General features: G+C 40.9%; 1 protein-coding gene and 1 long non-coding RNA gene across 2 annotated transcripts; one reads left to right on the forward strand and one right to left on the reverse strand.

Moving 5' to 3' along the window:
* The first annotated feature begins 124 nt into the window (after positions 1 to 124).
* On the forward strand, positions 125 to 13,560 carry LOC140199557 (ATP synthase F(0) complex subunit C3, mitochondrial-like). Its single transcript, XM_072261823.1, has 4 exons — positions 125 to 318; positions 2,125 to 2,202; positions 4,357 to 4,556; positions 13,315 to 13,560. Exons 1-4 carry the CDS (start codon positions 277 to 279, stop codon positions 13,427 to 13,429), a joined length of 435 nt encoding a protein of 144 aa, XP_072117924.1. The 5' UTR covers positions 125 to 276; the 3' UTR covers positions 13,430 to 13,560.
* Positions 131 to 21,417, reverse strand: LOC140199558 (uncharacterized). The gene is made up of 3 exons (XR_011886447.1): positions 21,372 to 21,417; positions 11,715 to 11,801; positions 131 to 459 (listed from the first exon to the last, which is right to left on the reverse strand). It is a non-coding gene; the product is annotated as an uncharacterized lncRNA (long non-coding RNA).
* Positions 21,418 to 21,474: the final 57 nt, after the last annotated feature.

Raw genomic sequence — 21,474 nt, forward strand, 5'->3', positions numbered from 1 at the left:
TAATGTTATTAAAACTTTAGCATTTGGCCTCCGAATACGGTAGAACCAAGATATGGGACATTACGTCCCGCAGTTGACCTTCGATGGTCTTTGTCCTATCCGGGTGATCGCCGGAGTACATTAACACGCCTGCGCCGCCGTAACAGGAGGCGCACCAAGTAAAAACGAGATTGACTGCCATTTGTGCGGCTAACTTTTGAAAGAAAAACGTAACGTCGAGCGTTACCTACATATCTCGGCTAGTGATCGTCTATCTTTTCGGATTCCGCCATTATCATGTTTGCCTGCTCAAAAGTGTCGTGGTTGGCCGCAGCAGCGGTAAGTGATGATCGAATCGTTGCCCTATCCCTGACCGACTGTCAGTGCCCGTTCCGTCGGCCTTGTACAATACAGTATTTCGATTCGGGAACGCTGCCCCTCGCCTCACCTCTTCGCTCTGAATGAACAATGTTCTCGGGCCTGGGATTTGAATTAGACCTCGATTAGGAATTTGAAACACATTATTCAGTTAATATTGATTAATATTAGTAAGACAGGTTTCCGCATGACCGAGCGTTTGGGGAGGTTAACCATCTTGGCATTAACGAAGTGCCGCGGTAGCTGTAGGTCATTTGGCTTGGGTTTAGTACATTTAACTGGGACTCAACATTTGTCTGTCCTTGTAAGTAATTCGAAAAGTCATGCGAATTTTGTGTGTTTTGCGGTGTGTTAGTGGCTGTCGAACATATACTAGAACCCAAACATTTTACTTTTAATCATAATGAACTGATCGGATCTGCACCTATAAACTTGCAACACCACCTCATGTTTAGTTCCAACACTTAATTTAACAATTCATGCAGGAGTAGGCCATCTAGCTCCTTTTCAGCTCTGCCATTCAATTTGGCACCATTAGCTTGACAAAATGAGCATTTGTTGAATAAAATTTTTTGAAAATATAGAAAACCTACAGCACAATATAGGCCCTTTGGCCCACAAAATTGTGCTGAACATGTCCCTACCTTAGAAATTTCCAGGGTTACCCATTGCCCTCTATTTTTCTAAGCTCCATGTGCCTATCCAAAAGTCTCTTAAAAGACCCTATCGTATCCGTCTCCACCACCGTTGCCGGCAGCCCATTCCACGCACTCACCACTCTTTGCGTTTTAAAAAAACTTACCCCTGATATCTCCTCTGTACCTACTCCCCAGCACCTTAAACCTGTGCCCTCTTGTGGCAGCCATTTCAGCCCTGGGAAAAAGCCTCTGACTATCCACATGATCAATGCCTGTCATAATTTTATACACCTTTATCAGGTCACCTCTCCAAGGAGAAAAGGCAGAGTTCACTCACATAAGGCATGCTCCCCAATCCAGGCAACATCCTTGTAAATCTCTGCACCCTTTCTATGGTTTCCACTTCCTTCCTGTAGTGAGGCAACCAGAACTGAGCACAGTACTCCTAGTGGGGTCCTATATAGCTGCAACATTACCTCTCTGCTCCTAAATTCAATTCCATGATTGCTGAAGGCCAATACACTGTATGCCTTAACCACAGAGTCAACCTGCACAGCTGCTTTGAGCATCCTATGGACTTGGACCCCAAGAACCCTCTGATCCTACACACTGCCAAGAGTCTTACCATTAATACGATATTCTGCCATCATATTTGACCTACCAAAATGAACCACTTCACACTTATCTGGGTTGAACTCCATCTGCCACTTCTCAGCCCAGTTTTGCATCCTATCAATGTCCAGCTGTAACCTCCGACAGCCCTCCACACTATCCACAACACCCCCAACCTTTGTGTCATCCGCAAACTTACAAATCCAGCCCTCCACTTTCTCATCCAGGTCATTTATGAAAATCACAAAGCGTAAGGGTCCCAGAACATATCCCTGAGGCACACCACCGGTCACCGGCCTCCATGCAGAATATGACCTGTCTACAACCACTCTTTGCCTTCTGTGTGCAAGCCAGTTCTAGATCCACAAAGCAATGTCCCCTTGGATCCCGTGCCTCCTTACTTTCTCAAGTAATCTGCATATTAGTTCCAAGAAATGAATACATTGCCTTGCTGAGTCATTTAAAAAATGTTGACAAAGTCATTCAGAGTTTTTTTTGTCTTTTTTTTTCTAACTAGGTTCGCAATGGAGCCGCACCTCTTTCTAGACCACTTTCTGTGTCATTGATGTACAAACCAGTGGGTCAGTCTGGAAAAGTAGGTTAACAAGCTTTATTATTTGTATGATGTTTAGACCTGAATGGTTATGACCTATACTATATTTTTAAAACATCATATACAAAGTCACGAACCTCACTTTTAACCCCCTACTCCCACCCAACTTTCTAGTTTCTCATATCTCAACTAACTGTATCCATTGGTTGCATTATCTGATACTTTATTTATGTGACATTTAACCCGTGAAATGGTTTGAAACTCAAAAGTGCCCTAGTTCTAAGCTGCAGCTCTGAGGCTAAAGCAGACCATAAACAAAGTTGGCCCAAAACTAAGCTATTCATCTCATTTTTTTTCTCTATTCCTGAGCCCATTGCTTCCAATAATGATGCAATCAATGCTATCACACGCTCCTTTCCTATCAGATTCCATCAACAGCAGCTCTCTGCATCCTCCATCTTTGACTTCCCAGCCTCTCAATTTCCACTCTTCCCTTCTCAGTCTGTCTATCATTCTTCCTCACCTGAGTCTACCTACTGCTTGCCATTTCTTGCTCCACTCCACTTTATACTGGCCAACTCTGCTCTACTCTCAGTCCAGGTGAAGGGCCTTGAACCAGAACATTAACTCATCTATTTCCCTCTACAGATGCTGCCTGACCCAATGAGTTCCTCCAGCACTTGCCTGTTATTTGAACCCTCAAACACAACTTTGTTTTCTTTAGATAAAGGTATTTCTTTAGATTAAATTATTCCAGTGCTTTCCTGACTCTTCACTTTTATAAATGAGCTGCTCCAACATTCAATTATCTGCGTCCTAACTCACATGAAGTTTCATTCACCCTTCATCCCTTGTGTTTAGCAACCAATGTGAGTTCCTTGTGTGGCAGCATTGTGATTACTAAAATTTGCAGCTTGGCTTTGCTCCTCTCTATCTCCATAATTTGATTTAGTCCGTAACATCTTTGTGGGCTTCCATTTCAGGTAGATTACCTATCCCAGGGTTTGTTTGCTTTATCATTGGCCACGAACTGTGTTGCTTGGGTCCTAAACCCTTTTGCTTTTTCACAACAATTCTTAAAACCTACCTCTCATGACCAAGGTTTTGTTCATCTGTCAACGATTATTTCATGTAATTGCAGGTAATTCGGTGATGTCCCTTGAAGAGTTTAATATCATTCTGTTTGTATTTGAACAATATCCAGGATTTGATGTGGGTAAATTTGACAGTAGAACTGACATAGTTGAAAATTTCTACCTGGGCATAGGATTTGGGGATAGCAAAGTCAGTTGAACCTGCCAAATCCTACTGAAAAGTCTTATGATTTTTGTCTAAACATCCTGTCCCACTCACAAGATATATCAGAGGTAAAGACACATGTCACAGTTGCATGCCTTTGGGTGTACTCAGCCCTGTTTTCAGACCTGATGAAGTCTCATGGTTTTGTGTAGAACAAAGACAATAAAATCTGATTATTACGATTTACTGTCCTCCCTTGTGTAATAAATCAGGAGTTTTCCATGATTAGTAACACATAGAACAAGATATGAGATTAGCAACTGCATAAAGTGTACTATGGGTAGAAGAGTTTAATACCCATTGTCAAGAGTAGCCAGATAGAAACTCTACTAAGTAAGCTGGCTGACTCTGAACTGATGCAGGATAAACCTACCAGTTGCAGATTAATCTGTCCATGACAAATTTGATAGTGATTTTTGTCCTTGTAGAGACAAAGTCACATTCATACCAAGAACATATTACTTTGCGGAAAACTAAATGCGATGAATTCGGAATGGGTGTCATTTCAATACTGTTCTGATTGGATGCTTAATCTCGGTTTCTTCCTGTGGTCTCCATTACTAGAGAAGACAGTCGTTAGCCAAATTTGTGCAAGTCAAGGTAGAATTAGGCAGATTACAATATCAACGAACCTTGGTAAACTTGAAATCAATTAAGTTTGGGGTCATGTACTTTTCTTTAAGCTAGGTAGGTGTAATTCCTCTGAATAATCTCTGAGGTTCAAATGTCCTTTGTGGATGTTTCAATAACAATTCATGTATTAAAAGTACAGAAATGGTCAGTCATAAATGTGGATATGGATGTGTTACTCCCAACAATACTCAAATAATGTTTTATAACTCAAAGGAAACAATAAACTAAAATTTCTTTAAATGTTTATTTCTGAATAAATTCCAGGAAAACACTGCACTTTTGAGGAGTCAAGGCAAAGATTTATTTATGCAGAAAATTCTCCGAGATTTCCAGACCAGTGCTACAACCCAGGATATTGACACTGCTGCAAAGTTTATTGGTGCTGGAGCGGCCACAGTAGGAGTGGCTGGTTCTGGAGCTGGTATTGGAACAGTTTTTGGTAGCCTAATTATTGGCTATGCCAGGTAATATTAATCAACAAAATGCTCAGGTTCCAGATTATTGTGAAGAAAAATTGCATTATAATGTAAACTATAAGGGTACTATCAACATGCTTTTTTAAACTGATCCTTATGTGTATAACATTAAAATAATGATGTTACAAAGCAGACCACCAAAATACGAGATGTGATTGATAAGTTCGTGGCCTAGGGTAGAAGGAGTCAAATTTAGAAAACCTAGCACATTTATTTTTCAACATAGCTCCCTCCTTCATTTACACACTTAGTCCAGTGGCTGTGGAGCATACGGATCCCTTCTTTGTAGAAGTCAGCATCTTGGACCTCCAGAAAGTGGTCCAACAGCAGGGGTGATCGATAACCTCGTGGCCTAAGGTAGAAGGAGATGAGTTATACAGCTCTCGTTGCATGCACATGCAGTTCAACTATTTGAGTGATTATGCAGAAAGTTTGAAGTTAGTAACTCATCTCTTTCTACCTTAGGCCACGAACTTATCAATCACTCCTTGTACTGTCAATTATATATTCTGAGCTCCAAAATGTTGTTGAAGCTTGGTGCCCACAGGTGGTGGTATATTGCTGATTCAGAATCAAGTTCAATATTACTGGCATATGTCTTTTGTTTTACAGCAGTGGTACATTGCAATACATAACTATAAATTACAGGAAGTACTGTATATAGGAAGAGAGTAAAAAATAGTGAGGAAATTCATAAGTCTGATGGCTAAGCGAAGCTGTTCCTGAATCGTGGTTCTAATGGCTCCTATGCCGCCTCCTTGATAGCAATGAGAAGAGGGCACATCCTGGGTAATGAGGTCATTAATGACGGATGCCACCTTCTTGAGGCATTGCCTTTTGAAGGTGTCCTCGATGCTGGGGAGGCTAGTGCCCATGATGGAGTTGGCTGAGTTTACAACTTTCTGCAGTTTTTTCCAATCCTGTGCAGTGGTTTCTGCACACCTGATGGTGATGTAACTAGCTTGAACGTTCTCCATAGCGCATCTGTAGAAATTTGCAAGTATCTTTGGTGACATACCAATTCTCCTCAAACTCAAAATGAAATATAGCAGCTGTCATGACTTCTTTGTAATTGTATCAATATATTGGGCCCAGTATAGATCTTCAGAGATGTTGAGACCCAGGATCTTGAAATTGCTCACGCTTTCCACTTCTGACCCCTCGATGAGGACTGGTTTGTTTCCCTCAACTTCCCCTTCCTGAATCAATTCGCGGCAGTGGTGTTTTGAGAAGCAGCCAATCAGTGATTGGAATTGATTGGCACGAACAAATTAAAATAAGGCAGGGGCAAGCGGAGTGGCCATTGTTGGAGTGGACAGTGTTAAAGAGTGGGGATTTTGAGGCTTCAATGAGGAGAGGCTTGAGTGAAAAAAGGCAAAAAAGCTGTAGGTAGATTTTTTTCCTCCCCATTTACTAGTTAGTTTTCCTTCTTTATATTTGTACAGTTAGAACTGTAAGGGTCCCGGGAAGATAGTTCAATGCTTCTCTTGCGGGATGTGAGAAGGCAGAGAGACCTCCAGTGTCCCTGATGACTTAACCTGAAAGAAGTGCATCCACCAACAGCTTCTCACACTATATGTTAAGCAGTTGGAGCTGGAAATGGATGAATTCCAGATCGTTTGGGAGGCTGAGGGGGTAATAGATATATGACATATAGAGTGGTACTTACACCCAAGGTGCAGGGTACTGGAGACTGGGTAACAGAAAGGGGAAAGAAGTTAAACAGCCAGTGCAGAGTACCCCTGTGGCCATCCTCCTCAACAATAGGTTGGATACTGTCGGGGGTTGACCTAGCGAAGGGGAGAGAAGAGGCGAGTGTGGTGATAGGGGACTCGTTAAGGGAACAGAAAGGAGGTTCTGTGGATGAAAATGAGATTCCCACATGGTATATTGCCTCCAGGGTGCCAGGGTCTGGAATATCTCTGATCAAGTCCTCCGCATTTTTAAGTGGCAGGATGAGCAGCCAGAGGTCATAGCCCATGTAGGTACTGATGACATGGGTTGGAAGATTGACGAGGTTCTGCAAACTGAGTTCAGGGAGTTGAGTGCCAAGTTAAAAGGCTGGACTTCCAGAGTTGTGATCTCAGGTTTGCTACTGATGCCATGTGCTACTGAGGTTAGAAATAGGAAGAGCGGCCATTGTTGGAGTGGACAGTTGACAAGGCCCTGCGTGGGAGGTTGGTCAAAATGGTTCAGTTGCTCAGCATTCAAGATGAGGTTGGGTGGGACTACAACTAGAGGTCATGGGTTAAGGGTGAAAAGTTCAAGGGGAACATGAGGGGAACTTCTTCACTCAGGATCGCAAAAGTTTGGAATGAGCTACCAGTGAGGTGGTGCGTGCAAGCTCAATTTCAAGATTTAAGTTAAGTTTGGATAGGTATATGGATGGTAGGGGTATGGAGGGTTACGGTTCGTGTGCAGGTCAATTGGATTAGGCAGTTTAAGTGGTTTGGCATGGACAAGATGGGCCAAAGGGGTTGATTCTGTGCTGCACTTTTTATGGCTCTATGACTCTTCACATTTAGTTCCTTGATCTTACTGACATTGAGTGGAAAGTTGTTGCTGCAACACCATTCAAGCAGCTGATCTGTTCTGCTTCCTTGTCACCATTTGAGCTTTGCCTAGCCACACAATTGTGGGTGTAGAGAGGGTAGAGCATTGGGCTGGACATGCATTCTTGAGGAACGCCAGTGTTGACTGTCAGCAAGGAAGAGATGTTACTTCCAATCTGTACAGACTATGGTTGCCCATTATGTCAGTCAAGGATCCATTTGCAGAGGGAGGTACAGATGGCCAATTTTAGAGCTTGTTGATTAGAACTGGGTGTATGATTGTGTTTTAGTCATAGTCATACTTTATTGATCCCGGGGAAATTGGTTTTTTGTTACAGTTGCACCATAAATAATTAAATAGTAATATGTAAATGTTGAGCAGTAGTCAATAATCAGCAGCCTAACATGGGTATTACAATTGTCCAGGTGATGCAAGGCCGAGCGGAGAGCATGTGAGATCCCATCCACTGTAGACCTATTGTGGCAATAGGAAAATTGCAGCGGGTCCAGGGTTCTGCTTCAGCAGTTGATTCTGGCCATGACCAACTCTCAAAACACTTCATCACAGTAGAAGCGAGTGCACTGGGTGATGGTCATTGAGGCAGCTCACCCTGCTCTTCTTGGGTGCTGGTATGATTGTCACCCTTTTGAAGTAGGTGGGAACCTACGACTGCAGCAGTGAGAGATTGAAAATGACCTTGAACACTCTCACCAGTTGGTTGGCACAGGTTTTCAGAGCCCTACCAGGTACACCATTAGGGCCTGACACCTTGTGAGGGTTTATCCTCTTGAAAGCTGTTCTGACATTGGCTTCTGGGATCGAGATCACCAGATGCTGCAGGGACTTGCGCAGGTGTGGTTTTATTCTCCCTTTCAAAGCATGCATAAAATGCATTGAGCTCATCTGGGAGTGAAGCATCATGGCCATTCATGGTTAGGTTTTGCTTTACAGGAAGTAATGGCCTACAAACCCTGCCAGAGCTGACATGCATCTGATTCTGTCTGTAAACTCAATCAGAATTGTTTATTCACCCTTAAAATAGCCTTCCGTAGGTCGTACCTGGACCTCGTAAAGTTCTGGATCACTGGTCTTGAATACCATAGACCAGGAATCTCCTGGTTGATCCACAGATTTTGGTTTGGGTATATCCAGTGTGTTCTTGAAGACACAGACTCATCTACATAGATTTTGATGAAGTCAGTGATAACTGTGGCATATTCTTTCAGATTCCAGTGAATCCCTGAATATCATCCAGACCACTGACTCAAGCAGTCTTGTAAGTGCTTCTCTGTCTCCCTTGAACGTACCTTCTTGGTCCTCAACACTGGTGCTGCCACCTTTAGTCTCTCTCTATACACTGGGAATAGAAGTATAACCAGATGATTGGACTTGCCAAAACATGGGCATGGGATGGCACAGTAAGCATTCTTGTTGGTAGTACAACAATGGTCAGGTGTTATCTCTTCTGGTTCCACAAATGAGATGTTGGTTGTTGTTGTTGTTCAGAGACTTTTTCAAGCTGGCCTGGTTGAAGGCATCAGAGTGCACAGTTTCGTGCCTACTGATTACATTCTCAGCTCCTTCAGTGCCTGCTTGATGTTGGCCTGAGGTGGAATGTACATCGCTTCCGGGATAACGGCAGAAAACATCCTCAGCAGATAAAACGGACGACATTTGACCTCTGATGTCAGGTCACATGAGCAGAACCAAGACAGATTTATGCACCATGATGAGTTAATCATAAAAAATACTCTTCCTCCTCTGCCTTTTAAAAGAATGAGCTGTCCTGTCTTTACAGAAAATGATGAAACCATCAGGCTGCAGCATTGTGTCCAATATGGCGTGGGTAGCCCTGTGAAGAAAAGTACACAGCAATCCCTTAAGTCTGGTGCAGCAATCTTGCTCTGAGGTCTTCAATTTTATTTTCCAGAGACTGTATATTCACCAGCAAGGTAGTTGGGAGTGGAAGTCTAAAGCTTCTGCATTTCACTTGTAGGCTGGCAGGGCATCCCCACTTCCATTTTCTTAAAGGAGAAGTGCACTCGCAACCCATGTCTGCCATCTGAGGTATCGATTTTTGAGTATCATTGGATGTTTTAAACACCTTAAAACGATGCTGCTTACTGAAGTATCCATGGCTGTGACTGGATTTCAGCTGTAGAGGGTCTAAATGGGAATATTTGATGATTCCCATCAAAGCTGCACACAAGTCTCCACTTAATGGCACCATTCTACTGGAAATATTTATTTGAACCACTTTATTTGAATACAGGAGATTGTAACAAATTGCAGTGTTTTTCTTGATGATGTAGGATTTGTTTTAGTGCTATATGTGAATGTAACTTTATAACTGACCCACTTAAAGTAATTTAATATTGAAGTAATGAGAACTAGTATAGTTATGAGCTGGATGTTACCAAGGCATTGTAACTCCTACTAAGATAGTTCAAGTTTATGATTACAAACTTTTTTAAATATAACTAGTATGTCTAGCAGTGAAACGTAATTACATTACTATTGGGATATTTGCTTTGATTACGGGCCCAAGCAATTGGTAAAGCATTGAAATTTTAATCATTAAATTTAAATTTAAATGTGTTACCAGTAATGTAAAGCTGATAAGTAGTTGTGTAGGTAAAAAGTGTAAGGTAAAATTAATAAAAATATATACTGCCTTGCAAAAGTAGTCAACCTTTTGTTCACACAAGAGTATTTTAACCAGGGATTTTGATCAATTTAACTGGGAAAATGTTTTATTTGTGAATCACATACTCCTTTTTTCACAGTCAAGCCCAAAAAAAACACAGGGAAAATTATAAAGCATGAAAGACTAAAAATTTAAAAACTGAATTGTCAGCACTTCGAAAGTATTCATCCCCTTTGCTTGGTGCTTAGTTGAACCACCTCTCGAAGCTATTATAGCCATTAGCTTTGCACAATGTGATGGAACAAGATTCGCCCATTTCTCTTTGCAAAATTGTTCAAGCTTTGCCAGGTTAGTTTGGGAGTGGCAGTGAACAGCAATCTTGAGGTCTTGACAGAGACGTTCAATCAGGTTAAGGTCAGGACTCTGAACTGGGCCACTCAAGGACATCAATTTTCTTCATTTGAAGCAACTCCATGGATAATAGTATCCTTATTCATTTTCTGGTCTTGTGATAATTGTGTTTTTCAGAGCAGTACCTCAAAACATTTTTTTTTATATCAAGTTTTAAGTTCTAGAATTTGCATTGTCAACTTAATTTCACTTTGCTAATAACACTTCAATGTTTAGATTGGGAAGCTGTGCTTCAAATATTTGACATTGAATTTTAACCTATAAACTAAACATACACTCGACTGCAATATTAGTTTTATTCATTGTGAAAAATGCAAATCTTGCATCAAGCTGTTAAATCAAGGACCGAGTCATCTATCTTTTGGTCCAATTAGGCTGTCACTGCTTGAGGAGCAGAATGTTCTTTTTAGAAACTTAAATGTCTTCCTAAGCAAGCACCACTGAAAACTGGCAAATCAATAAACACCTTATGGAATTTTGTGTGAGAAATAACTATTGCAATTGACCATTTAACACTTGCTGCATTATGTTACAAGTATAATACTTTTTAAGAGCGCATTTTTTTTTATTTTGGAAGTTTTTTCTTCACTCCTGATGGTGCTGAAACCTTATTTGGTGATATTTGATTCACTGGCACACTGCAACAAATACTTCATCAACTTCTACACAAGGATATTTGGGTTATGAATCATGACTGACTGCCTTATTTTCCCCTTTCCCTAATACAAATGCCATTTATAGTACTTTTGTATCCCTCCAGCTTAAGTGACTTGTGTAGGGCAGAGTGGGAGAAATAGGAATGCTCTAAGTTCTGGCATAGACTTGATTGGTTGGTTGAATGGTCACTTTTGTTGTCACAAGGAAAATTATGAAAAATATCAAATCCATCATTTCTCTTATTGGTCAATTCATTCTTCACGCATTCTCTCAAAGCATCAACATACAATGGAGCTTACATTTCTTCCACTTTCACAATCTGTCGACTTTTTAAAATTTCAAGTAGGCATCATATAATCTTTATTAGTCTTAGTGATCTTGGATTGTGAAGATAATCACCAAATCCAAGATACAGCACTAATTTGTCAGAACAAGAAGAATAAGGTAAAATATGTAGAAATTAAAGATATGAAAATGATTCGCATATTACTGAAGACCAGTAACATGAAAATAAGGTGATCATTTTCACAGGTTGATTTTACATTGATTCATCTGATGATCTGCCACAGTGACCTCAAAATTCCATCTGACATGTTATATTAATCAATATAAATGTTATTTTAAGAATGCAAAAGCATAATAAATATTTGTAGCATAATTTATTGACCATTAATGGAAAATGTATCTCACTCCTTTAATAAATCAACTGGCGAATGGCAAACACTTTTTTATTAAAGTTTTTTTTTAAAAAGGCTTTATATTATAGGAAGGATGAAGTATTTGAAGGGCAATTGGAGACAACGAGCTGAGAAAGCTATCCTCATTCATCCAAATATATACGTTTGTACTATAAAAGAAGTTGAAATTATTGAGAATACCTTATTTCAATTAACTTTGAAGAAAACTGAATGGAGCTGAATGAAGCCGAATAGTTGCCACCTCCTGATTAACTGCATTGGCATCTTCTGCTGGCATATTAAAAGATTAATGAACTAAAAGTGAAAATCTGAACACCTTTCATCATCTCATTTTTCACACAAATGTACATTTTTCACTTTTCATTCTCTTACTCTCATTCTGACATTAATAGCCACTTTTTCAATCACCTTAAATCCAGTCCTACAGGCCTTCATTCTTGTAAAACCAGTTTCATTTCCAAAATCATTTCCCAATGTTCATGTGCTCCACTCCTCTCCATTTTTTCAGCCTTCATATTCAAATATCAACTCGTTTTCCTCACAGCCCCAAGCAAATTGTTAATTTAGAGGAAAAATCATAGTGTAACTGGGAAAATAATATGATTTGAAACTTGGAATCATCGTATAATAACAGCATGGAATCGGACCCTTCAACCCAGCTCATCCATGGTGTCCATCAAGCTAGTCTCATTTGCCTACTTTTGGCCTATAGCCCTATATATGCTATCCATGTACTTAAATAAATGACTTTCAAATATTACTGTTTCAGCCTCAACCACTTTCTCTGGCAAATCATTCCACACATGCACTGCCGTGGTCCCTTCTAAATCTTTCACCTCCAACCTTAAACCTATGCCTTCTATTTTTAGTTCCACTTCCCTGGGAAAAAGACAATATGCCATTACCTGTTATAAGCCCTTAGTTATTTTATTTTATAAGGTCACTTTTCAATCTCCTATGTACCAAGGAATGAAGTCTGAACCTGTCCAATCTCTCCCTATAACTCAGTGCCTCAAGTCCTGGCAGCATCCTCTTTAATCTTCTCTGCATTCTTTCCAATTTAATAAGGTCTTTCCTATAATAGGGTAACCAAAACTGTACACAATACTCTAAGCACCAACATTCTGTACACTGCAACATAACATCCCATCTCTGAATGCCATGGTTATCAGTGAGCTAAATGTCTTCTTCATAGCCCCGTCTACCTGTAATGTCATGCTAGCAAACCATGAATGTGTATTACATGAAGTCTCTTCTGAAATACTTTTGTAGTGTTACGTTTAACTTCCCTTAAAGAAAATCTAGACATTTTATCTCAAGGTATTTTACACAAAAGCAATTTATTCATGGGAATTTCAAGGTATACGGTCTTTCGGTCACTCCCATTATTGAAATAGCAGCACAGGTAAGACCATCATCTATTTTAATGCAGACACAAGTGAGATAGTCTTGTTTTTTGGGGACTGTTTACTGAAAAAAAAAGTTATTAAGGCTTTGATTCTCAAGCTTTTCCATATCATTTCTTGGGTCTTGGGGCTACATATTTTGTTAATATCATGGTTTTGTACAATTAAATGTATGAAAACAGACTAAGATCATAATAGGATATCTGAATTTGAGACTACTTCTGTCCAACTTTCTGAAATAATATCCTGCCATCTTTTTTATATGATCATTGGCAGCCCAAAATAAATAAACTGTAACTTTGCTATTTTCAGTGTTAAATTCAGATTATTAGATATTAGAATGTTAATAATATTTTTTTTATTTTTTTCTCTAGAAATCCTTCTCTGAAACAGCAGTTGTTCTCGTATGCTATCCTTGGATTTGCGCTATCTGAAGCTATGGGACTCTTCTGTTTAATGGTTGCTTTTCTCATTTTATTTGCTATGTAAAATTATATTGAATGGGAAGAATGGTCTAAATATGTGCAAATGTAATTATTTCATTGGCTGTCATTGATGTTGGGAGTTCATAAAGCATATGCTTCACATCTTTTATCATGTTTCAATAAATCCATATACTAGTAAAACTTTTTTTTTGCCTGAGAGTGCAAGTGCATAACATATTAGATGATTACTATGGATATGTAAAATAAATTTATTTAATGAAGCAACAAACAAGAGGAAATCAGCAGATACTGGAAATCCAAGAAACACACACAAAATGCTGGAGGAACTCAGCAGGCCAAGCAGCATCTATTGAAAAAAGTACAGTCAATGTTTCGGGCCGAGACCCTTCCTGCAGTCCTGCCGAAGGATCTCGGCCCAAAATGTCGATTGTACTTTTTTTTTCCATAGATGCTGCTTGGCCTGCTGAGTTCCTCCAGCATTCTGTGTGCATTATTTAATGAAGCAATTTGAAGGTACAATATTGTTAGTATAGATTTAAAATGAGACTCTGAATTTCTTTGTTTTGAAGAAGTGAGATGCCAGGTGGACTCTAGTGAACTAAGGTGTTAAAACATTTGGAAGGTGAGGCACTTACAAAAGCTCACAGCATGAATGAAGATTGTTAGATCTTAGAGTATAGTATTAGGACCACCATTCTTAAATTTCCACAGTTTTGCATTTAAAAACACAGTGCAAATTATTAATCAGCTTTCAACTTCCTCCTTTGTTTTATCCATAGAGATTGTTATTTTAAGATCTTATGCAAGGGTGGGGGGAGGTAAGGTTTCAACCATCAGAAACTAAATTTAATGCAAAAATCAAGAAGATGTATTTTCCATAAAGATGTTCAAAAATAGCTGTGAGAAAGGAGGAGCATCTTAATAGGGTCTGTGCTCAAGTACCCAAATGTATTGCAAAAGCATTAAGAAGAAATAAAAACTACATGCAGATTGGGTGAACCAAATTGGTAAAGGTGCTGAGGAAGAGGATTTCTTGGAATGTATGCGGGATGGTTTTTTGAACCAACATGTCGAGGAACCAACTAGAGAGCAGGCTATTCTGGACTGGGTTTTGAGCAATGAGGAAGGGTTAATTAGCGATCTTGTCGTGAGAGGCCCCTTGGGTAAGAGTGACCATAATATGGTGGAATTCTTCATTAAGATGGAGAGTGACATAGTTAATTCAGAAACAAAGGTTCTGAACTTAAAGAGGGGTAACTTTGAAGGTATGAGACGTGAATTAGCTAAGATAGACTGGCAAATGACACTTAAAGGATTGACGGTGGATATGCAATGGCAAGCATTTAAAGGTTGCATGGATGAATTACAACAATTGTTCATCCCAGTTTGGCAAAAGAATAAATCAAGGAAGGTAGTGCACCCGTGGCTGACAAGAGAAATTAGGGATAGTATCAATTCCAAAGAAGAAGCATACAAATTAGCCAGAGAAAGTGGCTCACCTGAGGACTGGGAGAAATTCAGAGTTCAGCAGAGGAGGACAAAGGGCTTAATTAGGAAGGGGAAAAAAGATTATGAGAGAAAACTGGCAGGGAACATAAAAATGGACTGTAAAAGCTCTTATAGATATGTAAAAAGGAAAAGACTGGTAAAGACAAATGTAGGTCCCCTGCAGACAGAAACAGGTGAATTGATTATGGGGAGCAAGGACATGGCAGACCAATTGAATAATTACTTTGGTTCTGTCTTCACTAGGGAGGACATAAATAATCTTCCAGAAATAGTAAGGGACAGAGGGTCCAGTGAGATGGAGGAACTGAGCGAAATACATGTTAGTAGGGAAGTGGTGTTAGGTAAATTGAAGGGATTGAAGGCAGATAAATCCCCAGGGCCAGATGGTCTGCATCCCAGGGTGCTTAAGGAAGTAGCCCAAGAAATAGTGGATGCATTAGTGATAATTTTTCAAAACTCGTTAGATTCTGGACTAGTTCCTGAGGATTGGAGGGTGGCTAATGTAACTCCAGTTTTTAAAAAAGGAGGGAGAGAGAAACCGGGGAATTATAGACCAGTTAGCCTAACGTCGGTGGTGGGGAAACTGCTGGAGTCAGTTATCAAGGATGTGATAACAGCACATTTGGAAAGTGGTGAAATGATCGGACAAAGTCAGCATGGATTTGTGAAAGGAAAATCATGTCTGACAAATCTCATAGAATTTTTTGAGGATGTAACTAGTAGAGTGGATAGGGGAGAACCAGTGGATGTGGTATATTTGGATTTTCAGAAGGCTTTTGACAAGGTCCCACACAGGAGATGAGTGTGCAAACTTAAAGCACACGGTATTGGGGGTAAGGTATTGGTGTGGGTGGAGAGTTGGTTAGCAGACAGGAAGCAAGGAGTGGGAATAAACGGGACCTTTTCAGAATGGCAGGCGGTGACTAGTGGGGTACCACAAGGCTCAGTGCTGGGACCCCAGTTGTTTACAATATATATTAATGACTTGGATGAGGGAATTAAATGCAGCATCTCCAAGTTTGCGGATGACACGAAGCTGGGTGGCAGTGTTAGCTGTGAGGAGGATGCTAAGAGGATGCAGGGTGACTTGGATAGGTTGGATGAGTGGGCAAATTCATGGCAGATGCAATTTAATGTGGATAAATGTGAAGTTATCCACTTTGGTGGCAAAAATAGGAAAACAGATTATTATCTGAATGGTGGCCGATTAGGAAAAGGGGAGGTGCAACGAGACCTGGGTGTCATTATACACCAGTCATTGAAAGTGGGCATGCAGGTACAGCAGGCGGTGAAAAAGGCGAATGGTATGCTGGCATTTATAGTGAGAGGATTCAAGTACAGGAGCAGGGAGGTACTACTGCAGTTGTACAAGGCCTTGGTGAGACCACACCTGGAGTATTGTGTGCAGTTTTGGTCCCCTAATCTGAGGAAAGACATCCTTGCCATAGAGGGAGTACAAAGAAGGTTCACCACATTGATTCCTGGGATGGCAGGACTTTCATATGATGAAAGACTGGATGAACTGGGCTTGTACTCTTTGGAATTTAGAAGATTGAGGGGGGATCTGATTGAAACGTATAAGATCCTAAAGGGATTGGAAAGGCTAGATGCAGGAAGATTGTTCCCGATGTTGGGGAAGTCCAGAACGAGGGGCCACGGTTTGAGGATAGAGGGGAAGCCTTTTAGGACCGAGATTAGGAAAAACTACTTCACACAGAGAGTGGTGAATCTGTGGAATTCTCTGCCACAGGAAACAGTTGAGGCCAGTTCATTGGCTATATTTAAGAGGGAGTTAGATATGGCCCTTGTGGCTATGGGGGTCAGGGGGTATGGAGGGAAGGCTGGGGCGGGGTTCTGAGTTGGATGATCAGCCATGATCATAATAAATGGCGGTGCAGGCTCAAAGGGCCGAATGGCCTACTCCTGCACCTATTTTCTATGTTTCTAAAACTGGCAGGGAACATAAAAACGTACTGTAAAAGCTTTTATAGATATGTAAAAAGGAAAAGACTGGTAAAGACAAATGTAGGGCCCCTGCAGACAGAAACAGGTGAATTGATTATGGGGAGCAAGGACATGGCAGACCAATTGAATAATTACTTTGGTTCTGTCTTCACTAAGGAGGACATAAATAATCTTCCAGAAATAGTAGGGGACAGAGGGTCCAGTGAGATGGAGGAACTGAGCGAAATACATGTTAGTGGGGAAGTGGTGTTAGGTAAATTGAAGGGATTGAAGGCAGATAAATCCCCAGGGCCAGATGGTCTGCATCCAAGAGTGCTTAAGGAAGTAGCCCAAGAAATAGTGGATACATTAGTGATAATTTTTCAAAACTCATTAGATTCTGGACTAGTTCCTGAGGATTGGAGGGTGGCTAATGTAACTCCACTTTTTAAAAAAGGAGGGAGAGAGAAACCGGGGAATTATAGACCGGTTAGCCTAACGTCGGTGGGGAAACTGCTGGAGTCAGTTATCAAGGATGTGATAACAGCACATTTGGAAAGCGGTGAAATGATCGGACAAAGTCAGCATGGATTTGTGAAAGGAAAATCATGTCTGACGAATCTCATAGAATTTTTTGAGGATGTAACTAGTAGAGTGGATAGGGGAGAACCAGTGGATGTGGTATATTTGGATTTTCAAAAGGCTTTTGACAAGGTCCCACACAGGAGATTGGTGTGCAAACTTAAAGCACATGGTATTGGGGGTAAGGTATTGGTGTGGGTGGAGAATTGGTTAGCAGACAGGAAGCAAAGAGTGGGAATAAACGGGACCTTTTCAGAACGGCAGGCGGTGACTAGTGGGGTACCGCAAGGCTCAGTGCTGGGACCCCAGTTGTTTACAATATATATTATTGACTTGGATGAGGGAATTAAATGCAGCATCTCCAAGTTTGCGGATGACACGAAGCTGGGTGGCAGTGTTAGCTGTGAGGAGGATGCAGGGTGACTTGGATAGGTTGGATGAGTGGGCAAATTCATGGCAGATGCAATTTAATGTGGATAAATGTGAAGTTGTCCACTTTGGTGGCAAAAATAGGAAAACAGATTATTATCTGAATGGTGGCCGATTAGGAAAAGGGGAGGTGCAACGAGACCTGGGTGTCATTATACACCAGTCATTGAAAGTGGGCATGCAGGTACAGCAGGCGGTGAAAAAGGCGAATGGTATGCTGGCATTTATAGCGAGAGGATTCGAGTACAGGAGCAGGGAGGTACTACTGCAGTTGTACAAGGCCTTGGTGAGACCACACCTGGAGTATTGTGTGCAGTTTTGGTCCCCTAATCTGAGGAAAGACATCCTTGCCATAGAGGGAGTACAAAGAAGGTTCACCAGATTGATTCCTGGGATGGCAGGACTTTTATATGAAGAAAGACTGGATGAACTGGGCTTGTACTGGTTGGAGTTTAGATGATTGAGCGGGGATCTGATTGAAACGTATAAGATCCTAAAGGGATTGGACAGGCTCGATGCAGGAAGATTGTTCCCGATGTTGGGGAAGTCCAGAACGAGGGGCCACAGTTTGAGGATAGAGGGGAAGCCTTTTAGGACTGAGATTAGGAAAAAGTTCTTCACACAGAGAGTGGTGAATCTGTGGAATTCTCTGCCACAGGAAACAGTTGAGGCCAGTTCATTGGCTATATTTAAGAGGGAGTTAGATATGGCCCTTGTGGCTACGGGGGTCAGGGGGTATGGAGGGAAGGCTGGGGCGGGGTTCTGAGTTGGATGATCAGCCATGATCATAATAAATGGCGGTGCAGGCTCGAAGGGCCGAATGGCCCACTTCTGCACCTATTTTCTATGTTTCTATGTTTCTGAACCAAAAAGATGAAGTAATCAGAAGTCACCGGAAATCGATAACATGTCAGATAGATAGAACAAGAGAGCACAGGAACAAACCCTTCAGCTCACAATGCCAATCTAAACTCACTCTATATCCCTCTATTCCTTGCCTGTTCACATATTTGTCTAAATGCTGCTTAAACAATGCTATCATATCTGTTTCTACCACATATCCTGGTAGTGTGTTCTGGACACCTACAATCCTGTTTTGTTTTCAGAAAAAAGCATCATGTCTTCATCACAATTTGCTCTTTTCATCTTAAACCTATGCCTTCTCGTATTTTACATTTTCATCCTGTTAAAAAGACTCACCATCCATCCTACCTCAATTTTACATACTGTAGTTCTATCAGTTTGCCCCTCAGCCTACCTCCAAAGAAAACAATTCAAGTATGTCCATTTTATATCTAATACCTTCTAATCTAAGCAACATCCTGGTGACCCTCTTCTCCCTCTGAAGTAGCTACATCCTTCCTGCAATGTAGCAGCCAGAATTGAACACAGTATTCCAAATAGGTTAGATAGAACTGCAAAGGAAAGCAAGTTGATATCACTTCAAACATGGAGCTGAGTTATAAGGAAAAAAGTTCAAGGAAGTTCCTTTGGCCAAGGGTCAAATTACATTTTGGCTGTCAAAACATAACAAATTTCGGCAGAGTAATGCCTACTCCAACAAATCAATCAGAACAGAGTATAGGAAAATATCTAATTGATTTTAAAAGGTTTCTTTTGGTTTAATGTAACTGGACTAAACCAGTAAACTGAAGTGTGACCGCAAAATTCAGTCTCACGAGAGTGAATATCAAGGGCATGAAGATATCATTTAACTCGGCAGAGGAAGCGAAAGAAGCTCTGAAATCATCGGTGCTGGGAGATATGGAAGGCGGCCCTTGGCAAAATCCATATGCCCCTCGGGAGGAGATGGAACTGCATTAAGAGCTCGGACCAGCCTGTATGCGCAACCTAACAGGCACGGGCAAGTTAACGTCCTAGGTGTGAAGTTTTCTGGTTATTCTTTTATTGGAAAGTCATTCGTTGCACTTTTGTATTTAGTTAATTAGGGGGCCAATTTGTTTCCGACTATTGCAGGTCAGAGTTTTAAGGTAATGGCTCAGTTAACTTGCTACTACAAGGATAACATGGTAAGGTGATAAAAGTCCACCTAGATTTACTTTTTATCTTTTGCTTTCTAAGGTGATACTCAATATACCCAAATGTCATACTTCATAAAGAATGAAGCTGAAAAACAGCAGTTTGTTCTGAATAACTTTAGAACGTTATGTCTCCAGTAGACTTGATTATGTTCCTGGGCACCAGATAAGATGTCACTGGCGCCATCGCTAAGCGACGGTCTATTAAAGCAACAGTTTCTCGCAAGAGTTCTGTTGGGGTCTCGATTGTATTATACTATATTTGTGATGGAAATGGTTTTAATTATATAGGTTAATGGGTTTGTCCAGGTTTTTTTTCTTGCCCCTTTGATATGATTGTCTATGAGAACTGCTTTGCCTTTCTAATTTGTTGGTGCTAGAGGGGGGCGGTTAATGTTAAGTGTCCGACATTGCTAAGTGACACTCACAGATGTTAAGGGGTTGAATGGGGGGGGTGGGAAGGGGGTAACTCAGGGCTCCTCCAGCAACTTACAACAACAGATCCAGGGGAAGATGAGCAATACAGATAAATTAGAAACATCTTCTAAATGATGACTCCCACCTTTCCCTTATGGGAAAAAAAACACACAAAGTCTGACTGCAGCTAAGAAGATTGTAGTCCAGCGTTGGAAACCTCCCCATGATATTTCAAATACTCACTGACTTCGGAGCTTTTTGGACATTTCTTACCTGGAACTTACATCAACTTACAAACAATCTTAATGTGGACAAATTTGATAATCTAACTTAAAAGATCTTTTGTTAAAATAGGAATGCTGTATCTGTGTATGCACTACTATTCAGTTGGTTGGTGGGGGGGGGAGAGGAGTGAAGGGGGGATGGTGATGAAGGTTGGGGGGTGGCTGGGTTAAACAGTCAAAATATAATTGGCAATTGGTTGTATTGAATGTAATTTGTTGGTGTTGCAATAAAAAATTAGTAATTAAAAAAAATTCACTCTCACCTATCAGATAGGATAATGAAGACAAGAGATTGCAGGTGCGTGAATACCGAGTGGGGGAAAACACACTTGTGGAACTCAGTATATCAAGCACCTGGACTGTGTTGCAGGGTCTCGAATCGAAACCCTTGATAGACGCTGCTTGACCAGTTGAGTTCTTCCAAGGAAGAATGTCTTTTGAAATCAGAACACTCCAAAATTCACAACTGCCATCATTTTAAACGCACTTTTCACTTTTCCCACTGAACTGACCCTGCAGACCACTCAACTTCCTGACCCATATGTAAGTTGATCGAAAATTTTATCCCCGTGAGTGCCGATCTCAACTTCCTCTCGTGTGTTATTACTTTTCCCGCATCACACACACAAAAAAAACAATTTTTAACCCCATTAACCTATCCCTCAGCAAGCTGCCTACTCCTGACTTTTGTATCCTCTCCGCCGATGCACTTTCTTGCCAGGTTTCCCACTGAAAATAAGGAGAGAGGCATTTAACGCCGGCACGAAATAGTTTCCATCACCTTCGTGTTGAATTTCCGTCCCCACCTTTGCTTGCCTTAGTTTGATATAATAGGACGGCGTGGGAGTGATACTTGAAGAACAGCAGGAGCGGAGTCTGCGCAG

This window comes from Mobula birostris, chromosome 6 (assembly GCF_030028105.1).
Source record: "Mobula birostris isolate sMobBir1 chromosome 6, sMobBir1.hap1, whole genome shotgun sequence".
NCBI classification, from domain to species: domain Eukaryota; kingdom Metazoa; phylum Chordata; class Chondrichthyes; order Myliobatiformes; family Myliobatidae; genus Mobula; species Mobula birostris.